At 47.3% G+C, this 15,020-nt stretch overlaps 1 protein-coding gene across 1 annotated transcript in view; it reads right to left on the bottom strand.

The window, feature by feature from the left end:
- KLF5 (KLF transcription factor 5) overlaps positions 1–10,849 on the bottom strand; it is a 34,867-nt gene extending 24,018 nt beyond the window's left edge. The window contains exons 1-3 of the mRNA XM_070943225.1: positions 10,572–10,849; positions 5,965–6,826; positions 5,080–5,139 (exon numbers count right to left, since the gene is read on the bottom strand). Coding sequence (XP_070799326.1) covers positions 5,080–5,139; positions 5,965–6,826; positions 10,572–10,781 — 1,132 coding nt within the window. The 5' untranslated portion in view covers positions 10,782–10,849. The remainder of the gene's footprint in view (positions 1–5,079; positions 5,140–5,964; positions 6,827–10,571) is intronic.
- Positions 10,850–15,020: the final 4,171 nt, after the last annotated feature.

Raw genomic sequence — 15,020 nt, 5'->3', positions numbered from 1 at the left:
CAAGTTGCAGGGGTTCATTAAGAACCCTGTTAAGAAAAGGGGGAAAAAAAACGAGTTAAGCCAAGCAAATATGCCGGACAAATTGGCATTTGGTAGAAACGAGGAAACCAAGCTTTATTCTGGAAAGCTCCGATTCTCTCTATTAGAAAACATCCTTTTCTGCATGATGATTTCCCTTTTTATAATGTCAGCCATGGGGACCTGTGGAACAGCAGCGCATTTGGGCAAAGAGATTTGAGTTTGGTTGTTTCTTTTGCAGTTGGTTCTCAGGGGTCAGCAACCTGCGGCTCTGGAGCCGCATGTGGCTTTTTCACCCCTCTGCTGCGGCCCTCCGTCACTCAAAATATGCGTCACAACTGCCAATGTGCGACACCCGCCGGCACACGATTTATTGAGCTTTTCAATAAATGGATAAATCCAAGAAAAGAAAAGTTTCAGAAGAAAACAGAATGTTAAATTCAACTACATAAGAAATAGTCAGGCACGGGAAGGGTTTTGTGGCTCCCGGTGTTTGCTTTTCTGTGGGAAACGGGCCCAAATGGCTCTTTGAGTGTTTAAGGTTGCAGACCTCTGCTCTATCCGAACTAGATAACATCATCGGTACTAGTACTAACACTGATGATGGTACCTAGTTTGGTAATGAAATGTCTGTAAGAAACAACCAAGCTCAGAGAGCACCAAGGAGCCCTCATTTCAACCCTGAGCTACAAATATTCTCCTTTGTTAAATCGATCATTGCCATTCAAAGCCCAGGTCAGTGAGAGCGGGACCGTGCAAATGATTTGCACTGCAACCACATCCTGAAGACAAAAACTATACAGCAAAGAGGCAGGATTCCCACGCACCTAATCTATAATGCAGTTGGTTTTGGGCGTAGTGTCTACCAGAGCCATAATAATTTGGAAATCAAAATTTTTTGGCTTATTGCACTAGATGTGTGAAAAAAAAACGCCAAAGACTATGGCTTGCTTTTAAAAGTCAGACTTGAACTAAATAGTCTCTTACACAAAGTATCAGTTCAGTCATAGCTTTTTTTCTTGAGCATTTCAGTTTTGGGTTACAGAGAGTCCTTGAATTATGGCTATTTTTCTAGCAACCCTTTGAAGTTACGATGGCACTGAGAAGAGTTATTTACAACCAGTCCTTGCATTTACAACCATTGCAAAATTCACTCGGTCAATTGATCATGATTTGGGTGCTTGGCATCTATTTATGATGATCGCCACATCCAATGATCATCATTTGCAACCTTCCTAGCCAGTCAAAGCGATGTCTTGCTTAACGACTGCAGTGATTTCTTCAAAAACCACAGCAAAAAAGGTTGCAAAATCAGGTACGGTTACGTGATGTTTCACATGATGGCCGTACCGCTTAACAACAAATTTTCCAATCCCTACGGTGGTCATAACTCAAGGACCATCTGTTCTTTAAAACTAATGCATGGTTAAAACGAATTGGGGTAAAATACAGACAGTCCTCGACTTATGACCACAACTGAAATTTCTGTTGTTATTAAGTGAGACATTTGTTAAGTGAGTTTTGCCCCATTTTACGACCTTCCTTGCCTCAGTTGTTAAGCGAACCATTGCAGTTGATATGTTAGTAACCCGGTTGTTAAGCGAATCTGGCTTTTTCATGGATTTTTGTTTGCCAGAAGGTCACAAAAGAGGATTGCATGACCTTGGGACACTGCAACCGTCATAAGTAGGAATCAGTTGCCAAGTACATGAAGTTTGACCACATGACCATGGGGATGCTACAAAGGGTCAGAACTATGAAAAACGGTCATAAACCACTTTTTTTTCAAAGTTCCGTTGTAACTTTGAATGGTCACTATATGAACTGTTGTAAGCCGAGGACTACCTGTAAGGCATTTTTAACATTCCAACAGTTAGTCTACCAGGCTGTCCGAACAACCCAACACTCTTGTTTATTTTTAGCCAACTCTTTATAAACAAGGTTTTCTAGAGCGCAGGACACGACTTTCAAGTTTAGAAAAAAAAAACGCTACTACATGTTGCACCCAAATATTTATAGTACCCACGGGTAAGGAAATAACTTGTAGACGCTTTTAATTCAGGGCATCCATATTATGAAATCGTTCCTGCTCCAACTAAGGGGGCTCTGGGCCAGGGATGATGGGATCTGCAGTCCGGCAAAAAAGGAGAGACGTATGAATTTCGCACATAATTCAGAATTTCCCATAATTCTGGGATGGGGGCTAGAGTCATGAGGACAAAGATTGTAGCTTCAGCCCTGTCGTTGCCGTGGAGGGAGGGGTGAAATCATTCCCAAATTTTAGAAGCCTCCAGCAATCAAATACGGCCCAGGTACGGCAGCACCTTGCACAAGGCAGGTTAAACGGAAGCCATAGACACCCTCGCTCTTCCATTTTTTCAGAGAGAAACGTTCTCAGTCCTCCCTACATATTGACAGAAGTTGTTCATTTGGGCATAACCGAAAGAGACAGAATCCTCTTGGACGACTCATGTGAGACAAGAGTGAACGGCCCACACCAGGGGTCAGCAACCTTAAACACTCAAAGAGCCATTTGGACCTGTTTCCCACAGAAAAGAAAATACCGGGAGCCACAAAAACCTTCCCGTGCCTGACTATTTCCTGAGTGGCCACAGAACCAGCATATGTAATTGAATTAAACGTTCTGTTTTCTTCTGAAACTTTTCTTTTCTTGGATTTATCCATGGTCAGCCTACTGGGAGTCGAAAAGCTCAATAAATCACGTGTGGGCAGGTATCACACATTGGCAGTTGTAACGCATATTTTGAGCGATAGGGAGCCGCAGCAGAGGGATGAAAGAGCCACATGCGGCTCCAGAGCCGCAGATTGTTGACCCCTGGCCCATACAGATCAGTGACTTCTAGCCAATATCCTCCAGGGACCTGGGATTACAGTATAAGTAGTGACAGATCAGGTACTTTTAACCATAATATTGTAAGACGCCCAGAGTTACTCTGTAGTGGACGGCCAATACATTTTACAAATAAATAAACCATGGTTTATTGAACTCGGACTAGCCTCAACTGGCTTAACACATTTTTAAATGTTTTTAATAGGTTTGTTATTGTTTTTTAATTATAGGGCCAAACGCATATATATCTTTTTAACTGTATTTTAATGTTTGTATTTATGTTTTCACTTTGGCTGTGCACCGCCCTGAGTCCTCCGGGAGAAAGGCGGTATATAAATCTCATAATAAATAAATAAATAAATAAACTGCAGGCCATGTTAAGCCTCCAAGTAAGATTGTGCCATACAACAATGAGACCACATTATGTTTTGCTGGGTGTCACCAAAAGTCTAGGCCCACCAGGAATTTTCACTCATCGAAAAATAATTCCAAATTTTCCAACAGCAACCCACCCGAAACTACACAGCAAAAGAGAGACAGGCCTAGATGAATAAAATTCAGGGAGGAAATCGAGGCTCGGCAAAACCTTTTCCAACCGTTTGGAAAACTTTGTTTTATGACTGTTGCTTTTAACCTTTTCTCTGTTCCTTTTGAGAGAGAACGGGGACTTCGTTTATCAAAAACTTCATTTCCATAGTAACTCTTTGCCTCGAGATATTTCAGTCATTCCACATATGAGCAAACGCTGAATACGGGCCCTTGTTTTACAGATGAAGCCCAACTCACAGATCCTTTTCCCCATTTAAAAACCAGATTCAGCTCTTCACGAGGAGGGCGAAGAAAGGAGCCATTTCAAAGGTTGCAAAACACAGTATTTTTTTAAAAAAAAAACTGCAGCAACCGAGCTGATCCGACAACTCAAAATTGCTTTGCCACCGAAACATAAAGTTTCGGGAGTGTCACTCAAACATTTTAAAGCCTTTTTTAGATGATTTTAGGCGTTATGTCAAATCTGTGCTGAGTCATTAGCGGACAGAGGTTTCTTCTCCTAGGTTGATCTGACCACGTTTCAGAGACTAAATTGGGTTTTGTTTTCCATGCAAAAGACACCCACCTAACGGCAGCCTATTTGGAAAAGCGTTTTATCCTAGAGACTTGATTCAATAAACCCTGAAAAACCTAAATATGCAGAATCAACTGGCCACACTGTCTGGCTTCATCATTCTTCCACCTCCACCGAACAAAAAGTCCCTCATGAGACAGGGAGCTGCTAAGCTTCCAAATCGTGTTTGGAGCTAGCCGACAATACCTGTTCGACAATCCATGCAATCTCGCAACAGACTTATCAAGTTTATCACCTGCTGAGTGCAGCCAGTCAACTCGAGAAAGAAAATCAAGTTTATCGTGGAACGGAACTTAAAAGGAATGTTTTCTCGTTTATTTAATTTGATGTAGGCCTTATCGCTGAGCAGAAGGCAGTAGGCAGGCCGCTGGGCAAGAAATCAACTTTTTCGAACTATGTTTTTTACGCAATGAGTGGAGGGTAAGGGTCTTTGAGATTTTTTTTTTTAATTTGATTTATATGCCGCCCTTCTCCAGAGACTCAGGGCGGCTTACAATGCATTAAGCAATAGCCTTCATACTTTTGTATATTTATACAAAGTCAGCTTATTGCTCCCACAAACCGGGTCCTCAATTTATCTACCTTAGAAAGGATGGAAGGCTGAGTCAACCTTGAGCCTGGTGAGATTCGAACTTACAGTAATTGCAGACAGCTGGTGTTAATCACAATGCTATTAGTCTGCTGAGCCACCAAGCCCTTTATTTGCAGCGTAACCCTAAGCAGGGGCCGCAATCGTGGTTTTCATGGGAGTTAAACCAAGGTTTGATGCACAGAGATTCGATCCAAAGATGACAGGACGCATTAAGTGACGGCATAATTCAGCTGGAAAGGACTGGTAGGGGGGGCGGGGTGAATGGAAAGTAATAGCGCTTCAAAGAGCATATTTATACACTGTTCAAATTCACCCTCTTTATTTTCCGAAGCTTAAAAGCGTCCTTCGTTTTAGTGACCAGCGTGGCTGATTTATAACGCTCCGTTTCAAGCAGATCTAGTTAGACCTTTTCAAGCAAAGTAGAGAGAAGGAAACAGGATGGCTAACTTATAGAAAAATCATAACCAGCAAAAAAAAACACCAAAAAACACATACCAGTGTGAGTTCGCAGGTGTGCTTTTAAGTGGGAAGATTTCGTGTACACTTTAGTGCAACCTAAGATAGAAAATCAGAGAGAGACATTAAGTATCAAGCACATTTATGTGTAGAAAACGGTAACGTTCACCATAAAACTGTAACACGGCTGGTAGTTCTAATGGGTGGGCCTAATATATTTAAGAAATTTATTCCAATTTCTAGCTTTTGTCCAGAACAAAAAGAGAGCTGCTAGTGTTGCACACAAATCACAATCAACCACACTTAAATTTTCAGCTCAATACATTTACCGTCCTAAACATGCAAGTTGAGTTAATCAATCAAGGGTGTTATAATTATGCATCTCACGTTTTATCCACTTCTATTATAAGCTATGTGTTCAACAGCAAAATCAGTTATTAACACGTAACAGAATCTGTTATCTATTTGGGAAGACACGCACCCTTTATTTCAGCCTATTTCTAATTAAATCACAGAAAAAAGACATCAAGGAGCAGAAATGCAGCAGCCAAAACATGAAGAAAAAGGTGAACGCACTTTTCTTCAAGTAGCTATGGCTGCTAGTCTTCCCCACCCTAGTGAGCAAACTACATTTCCCATCATTCTGAGCCAACAAGCTGACAGGAATGTTCAGGTCTTAAGATGTGGGATGCTGATTTATGACGTTGGCTTACATTTACATTCAAACCTTGCATGTGCTTAAGGTGCATTATTTTATTAAACGTTTTCTTCTTTTGACACCAGATGCAAAATGCTCTATTCGAGCAGATCGGCTGGCACGTTGCACAAGAGAAAGAAAACATTTGGAAGGGTTTCCAGAAAGACGCTAGCGACGAACGGGCCCGTTTCTCGGAGAGTTTGTCTCTCCGCCTTCCTCAAGCTTACCAGGATAGTCACAGTAATGAATCCGCCTCTTCTCCAAGTCGGGGTTACTCCTCCGATTATATCTGACGGTTGGGATGCTCGGCGAATTCATGGGGATGCTCGCGGTCAAGTTCGGGTTGTGGATGGCCAACTTGGAAGCGATGGTGGCAGCGTAAGACGGAGGCGGTGTTAAATTTTGCATCATTTCCACCTGCCGGTCGGGGCTGCCAGGTTCCGAGCTTGGGGGCGAAGGGGGGAAATAGGTGGCTGGCTGCTGCAGAAACTGGCTGGGCATGGCATACGTGCAGGGGGGCACCCCATGGAACTGTTTCATGGAGTTCTGAGGCATGGCTGGAGAGAGGGTGTTGAGGCCTGTCATGGAGGAAGACAGGGAGACGTTGCTAAGGGAGTCCATCCCCGCTCCATTCGGCAGGTCTAAATCGGGAGAGCTGAGGAGCTGGTACAGCTGGCCCTGCTGGGGCCCAGGCACAGAGAGGCCTAGATCTGAGGCAGACATCTCCTGCTTGATGAAGAGGCTGTTCACATCCGGCGCCTGGTGGGGGCTGAAGATGCTTGTAAACTCGGGGAGAGCCTGGGCAGAGGTGGGGACTACAGGAGGTGCCTCACTCTGGTGGTTGAAGGCACCGACCGGCTCTGTCTTGATGTGGGTTGCGGGGCCTCTCGGGGCTTTGAAGAGGCCCGTTCTCAGCTGGGACAGATCCGGCAGGTAGAGGTTCATGTTGACGCTGTAAGGCACCCCGTCACCATTGGTGAAGAACTGATCCACAACCGAGGCACTATCCCGCCTGTACTTTTTGTGCTCGGGGAGGGGGGGCAAGGGAGGAAGCTGCTGGGTCAAATATTTCTCCATCTCGCATCGGGTCTGGATGAGAACAAAATCAGCCCAAAAAGAGAAACAAAGAAAGAGAGAGACATAAGCTTACAAACTGGAACCATTACGAATCTCCAACACATTACCAAAATCGAGCCCAGGATGAGACTTCTTACAAATTACACCACCCTCTCGAAAAGCTACCTTCAGAAGTACGAAGAATGGGGAAAATTTACCCAGAAGCTAGTCAAAGAAACTCTAGTCTATTCCTGAATTAGATAACTCTTAAGTTATAACCTTGGGAACATAGCAGCCTAAACAGGAACAAAGATTAAAATTAAAATTCACCAGCAGGACTCATTTTCGGGAATTGTTCAGGTCTTGAATTAAGTTTTGCATTCCCCCCCAAAAAGGAGATCCATCATCCAGTCCAAATGGAAAGTTTTTATTTAGTTACTTTTAAGAAAAGCAAGCAGAGGTAAAAGGATCTCACATGGATAGATGCATGCTTCACCTTCCTGCCCAGACTACACCTTCAAGAAGAGGCAGAGCGAACGATAAGAATAACTACCTATTAAAGCTGTTCGGTGCAAGAATCAAAAGTGAAAATTAAACTATTGGATACGTTATCTTGGAAGGCTAAATATAGCAAGTGATACAACTGGGTGGCAAAGAGTTTAGCTCTAAAAAAGCACTGCATGCCATTTTCTACATTTCATCTGGAGGATTTTTTTTTTTTTTTTTTAATCAAGGCTTCCAAGAACGCAGACACCCTGCTGGCTTGGACTCTTTGGCATCTTAAGCTATTCGGGTTGTCCCCCTCTTCGTAAATAGATAGACGATAGGTAGATAGACAGATATGGTAGATGGATGGATGGATGGATGGATGGATGGATGGATGGATGGATGGATAGATAGATAGATAGATAGATAGATAGATAGATAGATAGATAGATAGATAGATAGATAGATAGATGAGACAGACAGACAGACAAAAATGATTTATATCTGAGAAGGAAAGAAGAAATAAAATCAAATAGGAAATCGTAGAACTACTTGTGTGTCACTTTTTAGGGGAGAGGGGGGTCTTGTAGAAAAGACCTCAATTTTCCCACAGGGAGAAGGCAAACAGCCAGGCGTGAAAATCTTGCGAAACAAGTGAACTGCGAGTCACCAAACATTTTGCTTTGACAATGTCACTGCGTGCCACCAAGATCCGGAGGCTTTCGCTTTCCCCAGGATGGCCCAGGGGTACCGGGGCAGGCTTTCTTCTTTTGAGATTTTCCCACCCACCCACCGGGATAGACGGGGAGGCCCCTTCCTCAGACCGCCACCTTCCCTCCCAGACCTTTTTGGAAGTTGGGGTCAACTTCCAGAAAGGGTAAGCGCAGGGGGCGGAAGAGATCCTGAAGCCTGACCTGACCGGGGTTTTCAGAGAGGGGGGATTTCAGCGGGGGCACCCTACATTCCCTTCGTTTGAGGGGCAGAGCCTGCCCCCCAATGCTGATCACCCCCCACCCCCCACCCACCTCTGTTGCCCGGGGAAGGTTCCTATCCTCAATCACCCAAGGCGCTGCGCGGATCCAGAGATTCCACGGACAGCGACGCGACCCGCAGAGAGCCAGCAATGATGAACGAACCCAGATCGGTCTTCTACCTCAGGAAGGAACCCCCGCATTCCCCTCCGGCCCCCTACAGCAGGGCCAGGACTGAGAAGGGGCTTCCTTGCGGGTTCCCCAAGCCAGCCCCCCACATCTGCTCGCCCGCCCGTCTGTCCCACCTGAGACTTGGTAGTACAGTGGTCTAAGGCACCCTGTTATTAAGCTGGTTATTAAGACCAGCTGCCTGCAATTACTGCAGGTTCAAATCTCGCCAAGGCTCAAGGTTGACTCAGCCTTCCATCCTTTCTAAGGTAGGTAAATTGAGGACCCAGTTGTGGGGGCAATAATCTGACTTTGTATAAATATACAAAAGGATGAAGGCTATTGCTTAACGCATTGTAAGCCGCCCTGAGTCTCCGGAGAAGGGCGGCATATAAATCAATTTTTTTTTTTAAAAAAAAAAAACCACCTATGATTCTTCCACCCTCTTGCTTAGCACCAGCAAAATTGCTGGGAGGGGGACTTGGGGGGGGGGGCGACAGAAGAAAAGTCTCTGGCCCACCCTGAGCACGATTCTCCCTATATCTTCCTAGGGGTAGGGAAAGGGGTCTCCAGCCTCTCTTCGCTTGCCATCGCGGGGGCACCGCTTTGCATGAACCCACCGGCTTTTTTTCATCCACAACCATTTAGGGGGTCCCGTCGCCCACGCCAAAAAAAAAAAAAGCTGAGGGGAAAACTCCCCACAGGCGCTTCGAGTGGAAGCGAGCGTCCCTGGCGGGTTGCGCGGCTTTTCCCACTTTAGCCTGGCCAGCTGTCGAGCCGGGGATCCGCTTGCAAAGGGCAGCCGGCCGAGTTCGCCCCCCCCCCCCCCGGGCCCCGTCTAAAGTGACTTTTTTGCGTGGGCGCGCGGGGCCGCCTCGCTCGGCCAGGCCGGGCAAAACACAAGGTGGCAGCTGCCGCCGCTCGCTCTCCGCCCGCGCCCGCCGCAGGGAGGGGCAGCGCGCCGGGGAAGCCAACGCCGGCACTCGGCCCGGGCCGAGCCGAGGGGAAACCCGGCCCGCCCGCCAGCCAGCTAGCTCCCCGTGCGCCCGGCCACGTGCGGAAAGAGGAGCCGCGGAGCCCGGCCCGCAGGTCCGAAAGCGGCTGGAACGGAGAGGTTGTTGTGGTGGTGGGGGGGGGGGGTTAGAGTGGGACAGACGGAAAGCCCCGTCCGGTCATCCTCGAGAAGAGAGGCCGGCGAAGCGGCTGCCCAACCGGGGGGGGGGAGGCGCAGAGCCCTTTTCGGGACGAGCCCCTGGAAAGCAGCCGTTACTCCGTGGCGGAATGAGCCTCTTGTACACGCGGAAGACCGGAGGGGCTCCGACGGGACACTTTTCTTTTCTTTTCCTTTCCTTTCCTCCTTTCGTTCCCTCCCCTTCTCTTTTTCCTTCTTCCCTTCCCTTTCCTTCTCTCTTCCCTTTTCTTTTCTTTTCCTTTCCTTTCCTCCTTTCCTTTCCTCCCCTCCCCTTCTCTTTCCTTCTCTTTTCCCTTCTTTTCCTTTCCTTCCCTTTCCTTCTTTCCTTTTTTCCTTCCCTTTCCCTTCTCTTTTCCCTTCTTTCCTTCCCTTTCTCTTCTCTTTACTTCTCTTTTCACTTCTTTTCCTTTCCCTTCCTCTTTCCTTTCCTTTTCTCTTTCCTTTCCTTCTCCTTCACTTTCCTTCTCTTTTCCCTTCTTTTCCTTTCCTTTCCTTCTTCCCTTCCCTTTCCCTTCTCTTTTCCCTTCTTTCCTTCCCTTTCTCTTCTCTTTCCTTCTCTTTTCACTTCTTTTCCTTTCCCTTCCTCTTTCCTTTCCTCTTTCCTTTCCTTCTCCTTCACTTTCCTTCTCTTTTCCCTTCTTTCCTTCCCTTTCTCTTCTCTTTCCTTCTCTTTTCACTTCTTTTCCTTTCCTTTCCTTCTTTCCTTCTCTTTTCCCTTCTTTTCCTTTCCTTTCCTTCTTTCCTTTCCTTCTCCTTCACTTTCCTTTCAGCTCGCCTGCCTGCCTGCCCCACCCAGCCCCAGCCCGTGCTTCGGCCGAGGCCGGGACACACCCAAACAGCCCAGCGGCCGGGTCCCGCCACCCGCCCTTTGCCCATGCCCCGGGGAACTCTTGTCCCAGAGCCGCCGCCGTCGCCGTCGCCGCCGCCAAAGCCAATCCCTACGGGCGGACGCCATCCTCACCTGCACGATCTCCTCTCCGGGCATCCGGGCAGCGCTGGGCTGCTGCTGCTGCTGCTGCTGCGGAGGAGGAGCCGGCGGCGGCTTGAGATCTTCTGGAGCCGGCGGAGCGAAGATGGAGCCTTCCCGGCCGCCCAACACGGGCTTGAGCTGCGCGAAGACGGGCTCCTCGGGCCCTAGGCGGACGCTCATGCTCAACACCCGGGTAGCCATGGGGCCAAGGGCAGCTCTGCGGGAAGAAGGCGCCTGGCCCGCCCTTTGCGCGGCTCACGCCCTCCGCCTCCGCCTCCTGCTCCTGCCCAAGCTGCTGAAACCGCCGCTGCTGCCGCCGCCGCCGCCGCGCATCGGGCTCCTCTACCTGGCCGACACCTCCCTCCTTCCCTCCCTCTTGGCGGACCCCGGCGCGTGCCCGCCCGCCTCTATTTCAGCGCCTCCACCCAGGAGGAGGCCCGCCCGGCGCCCCGCCCTGCCCTGCACTGGGGAGAGAAGAGGAGGAGGAGGGGGGGTGAGGAGGCTTGCTTGGCTGGCTGGCTGGCTGGCTGGCAGGCAGCAGGAGGGGCCAAGAGCGCCCCCTCTTGCCAGGCGGGCCGCCACCCTCCCCTCCCCTCCGCCACCTCAGTGCTGGGCAGCGGCTCCTCCCTTATTTATTCTTATTTATTTATTTTATTCAATTGGTATCCCGCCCTTCTCCTAGTGGACTCGGGGCGGTGCGCAGCCAGAACTAAAACACATCCCAGTGCAAAATTTAAAATTTTGAAAAGAATTACATGACTTTGGCCCTGAATTTAAAACATTCAAACTAAAACCCATTGACAATTTAAAAAGCTAAAAAAGGGGGAGGGGGGTTTCACGCCAGCCCTGCTTGATGGAAAAGAAAAGTTTTTAGGGCACGGCGAAAGGCCCGGAGATCCGATATCCTTCGTATCTCCAGGGGGGCAAACCGTTCCAGAGGGCAGGAGCTGCCACAGAGAAGGCCCTCCCCTTGGGGGTCGCCAGCCGACATTGCCTGGCTGATGGCACCCTGAGGAGTCCCTCTCTGTGGGAGCATACTGGTCGGTGGGAGGCTGTCGGCGGCAGAAGGCGGTCCTTCGGGCCAGCAGTCCGCCTTCTCCGGTTGCCGGGCCGCCCTCCGCTGGGAGAAGCGGCAATCGGGCAAGGCAGGCCGCTCAGAGGCAGCAGCGCCAGCAGCAGCGCCCGGTCCCACTTTCCGCGGGCAGAGCCGGGCACTGCCAAGGCTGCAGGAGAGATCGCTGGGTCCCGCTGGCTGGCGTTCTCCTTTGCCCTCTTCTGTCACGGGGCGCCTCTTTTTGGCTTCTGAATCCCGGGAGCGCTGGGGCTGGGATCCCCCGGGTTAAGGGGAGGGGACAGGCCGGCCCTAGGTTGCGCTTCTGGGTGCCAAGCGAGAGAGCAACGCTGGGATGCTGGGCTGCCCCACGCCGTGTGAGTGTGGGACCCCCTCTCGGGACGGGGAGGCAGAGAGGAAGCCCCTCGCCCAAGGGACAGAAGGTTCCCTGGGGGTTTCACTCCATCATCATCATCGTCGTCATTGTTGTTGTTGTTATTATTATTGTTGTTGTTGTTACTATTATTATTATTATTATTTAATCTTTAGTGACATTCACAGCCTTTGAGGCTGGTTAATAGCTCAGCAGCTCGAGTCCTAACCAAGAACCTAGGAATTGTTAAGGTATTGTCAGAGGATGTAAGCTGTTCCGAGTAAGGTGGTTTTTTGTAGAGTATTATTATTATTATTATTATTATTATTATTATTATTATTATTATTATTATTTTGCCGTAGCGGAGGTGAGATGTGAAAGAAACGGGAGTGTTGAACCCTGCAGAAAACAAGGACCCTCTGCCGTTAAGAAAGTCCCAGGAGGCTGCTGGCTTTTTTTCTCCCCCCCCCCCCCCACAAAGAGGCTCTTAAATAGTTACCCAGAGCGGAGTTCCGGGGACCGCAGTTCTGGCGCTCGGCTGGAGTTTTTGGGACACCCCCCACCCCAAGTGCTTTAACCACGGTCAGTTTAACACGGGACAAGCCAGCCTTCCAAATGTAGCCGGCTGCCCGCCTTTCGTGGCCTGTTCTTAAGGAGGAACTGCTGCATCCTTGCAGTCTGGGAAGACAGCAAGAGGGTGTCGACTGTTTCCATTTGGATTGTTTTATTTTTTATATAAATAAAATATGTACACATATTTTGTGTGTGTGTGTGTGTGTGTGTGTGTATACATGTATATGTGTGTGTGTATTTCTCTTTAGCCAGGTTCTACCTACGTAAACAAAGATATTATGCAGCCCTAGTTCAGTGAAATCACAATTCACTATTGATTTCACTGAACTAGGGCTGCATAACATCTTGGTTTACATAGGTACAACCTGGCTAAAGAGAAATACACATAAAACCTACGAAAAAGAAAGAAAAACAAATTGTGTGTGTGTGTGTATGTATATGTATATATATATATATATGTATGTATGTATGTATTTTCCTGTATATATACACACATATACATATACATATATATATACACACACACACATATAAAATATGTGTACATATTTTATAATATGTACATGTGTGTGTGTGTGTGTATATATGTTTTCTTTTCCTTTCTTAGGCTTTTATGTGTATTTCTCTTTAGCCAGGTTCTTCCTACGTAAATCAAGATTTTTATGCAGCCCTAGTTCAGGGAAACCACAATCCACTACTTTCTAGCCTAGAAACTAGTGGATTGTGATTTCACTGAACTAGGGCTGCATAAAAATCTTGGTTTGCATAGGAAGAACCTGGCTAAAGAGAAATACATACTTACACACACACATGCACACACACACACATTCTTGCTTTATTGTTTCGCTGTAATGTTCTCAGAAGCACAACCGGTGGCTACGATGCAAAATTATACACAAAGCCGAAAGTAATAATCGCACATTTCAAAAGCCCCTTTCCAAATGGGTGTATAATGCCAGCTCCCTACACATTAGAAACAGAATAACGTGTGTATTCCACCGAGGCTGAATTTTCCTTCCAAAGAGTCTCCATCCAAGCTGGGACCGGCTTTGCCAAAGTTATTGTTATTCTGGTAAAAGTTATTCTGTTAAAAAATTCACCATCAATCAATACATTCAACCAATGGAGGGAGAAGCCAGAAACATGTTTAGCCTCCAATTGCAACCGAGGCAAGGACCTCTTTGGAGAACAGATATAAGCTTAAGAAACCTAGTCGGGACAATGGACATTCTGTAAACCTTGGTTATGCAATCAAGACAACAAAATTGCAAGGATCCAACCCAAAACCACATGAGGGTGTTTTTCTCTGGATCAGAGAAGCTGCATCACCTGACCATGAGCTGGCAGCCTAATTTTAGCCAAAAGGAGCCCCTGAAATTTCGTCTGTGTCTCTCCTATAGAAAGCTGAACTGTGCTTGTTTGTTGTTATTAGTTGCAAAGTTGTGTCCGACCCATCGTGACCCCATGGACAGCGTTCCTTCAGGCCTTCCTGTCCTCTACCATCCTCTGGAGTCCATTTAAGTTCACGCCTATTGCTTCAGTGACTCCATCTGGCCACCTCGTTCTCTATCATCCCCTCTTTCTTTTGCCCTCAATCTTTTCCAGCATTAGGCTCTTCTCCAGCGAGTCCTTCATTCTCATTCCGTGGCCAAAGTATTTGAGTTTCATCTTCAGGATCTGGCCTTCTAAAGAGCAGTCAGGGTTGATCTCCTCTAGGACTGGCCGGTTTGATCGCCTTGCAGTCCAAGGGACTCGCAGTAACTGTGAACTGCAGAACTGCGCTAGCAGTAATTAATTATTAGGGATTTGTTATGCTAATTTAACAGCTTGCTTTATGATGCTAATGTCCTCTGTTGTTCCTGCAAGGCCCTGGAGAGATGCAACTCAGCATCCTGATAGTCTCCTTTGGCAATGTTGCTCTGCTGTCTGGCTTTGAACTTTCTTCCTTGAGAAATTGAAGCATGGGAAGACATTCTCTCTCTCTCTCTTTCCTCCTCCTTGGGTGTTTGTGGCATCTGATTGGCAGCCAGTTCTGTTTTCATGTAGAACCAGGTCTCTTTGCCAAAAATATTCTTGGTACTAATAAAAGAGAATATTTGTAGCTCAGGGTTAAAATGAGGGGTCCTTGGTGGTCTCTGAGTTTGGTTGTTTTCTTGCAGAGGTTTCATTACCCAAACTAGGTAACACGTATCATCAGTGCACTGATTATGTTACCTAGTTTGGTTAATGAAACCCCTTGCTATTCTTTGTTGAATCTTTCTGTCCAAGGGGACTCTCAAGGAAAATAAGGGAGAACACAAATGACATAGATGAACATGGAAAATGAGGGAGAACATAGCAGAAAAACAGTTGCCTGCTCTATTTTTTTAAAAAAAAAATTAAGTAAATTAAAATTGGTCAAATTACAACATCAACGGCATACAAGGAAAACCAGATGAAAATG

Source organism: Pituophis catenifer, unplaced genomic scaffold (assembly GCF_029215685.1).
Source record: "Pituophis catenifer annectens isolate HBS135680 unplaced genomic scaffold, rPitCat1.0.hap2 SCAF_4, whole genome shotgun sequence".
Lineage (NCBI taxonomy): Eukaryota > Metazoa > Chordata > Lepidosauria > Squamata > Colubridae > Pituophis > Pituophis catenifer.
This window is presented reverse-complemented; position numbering and strand designations above follow the sequence as displayed.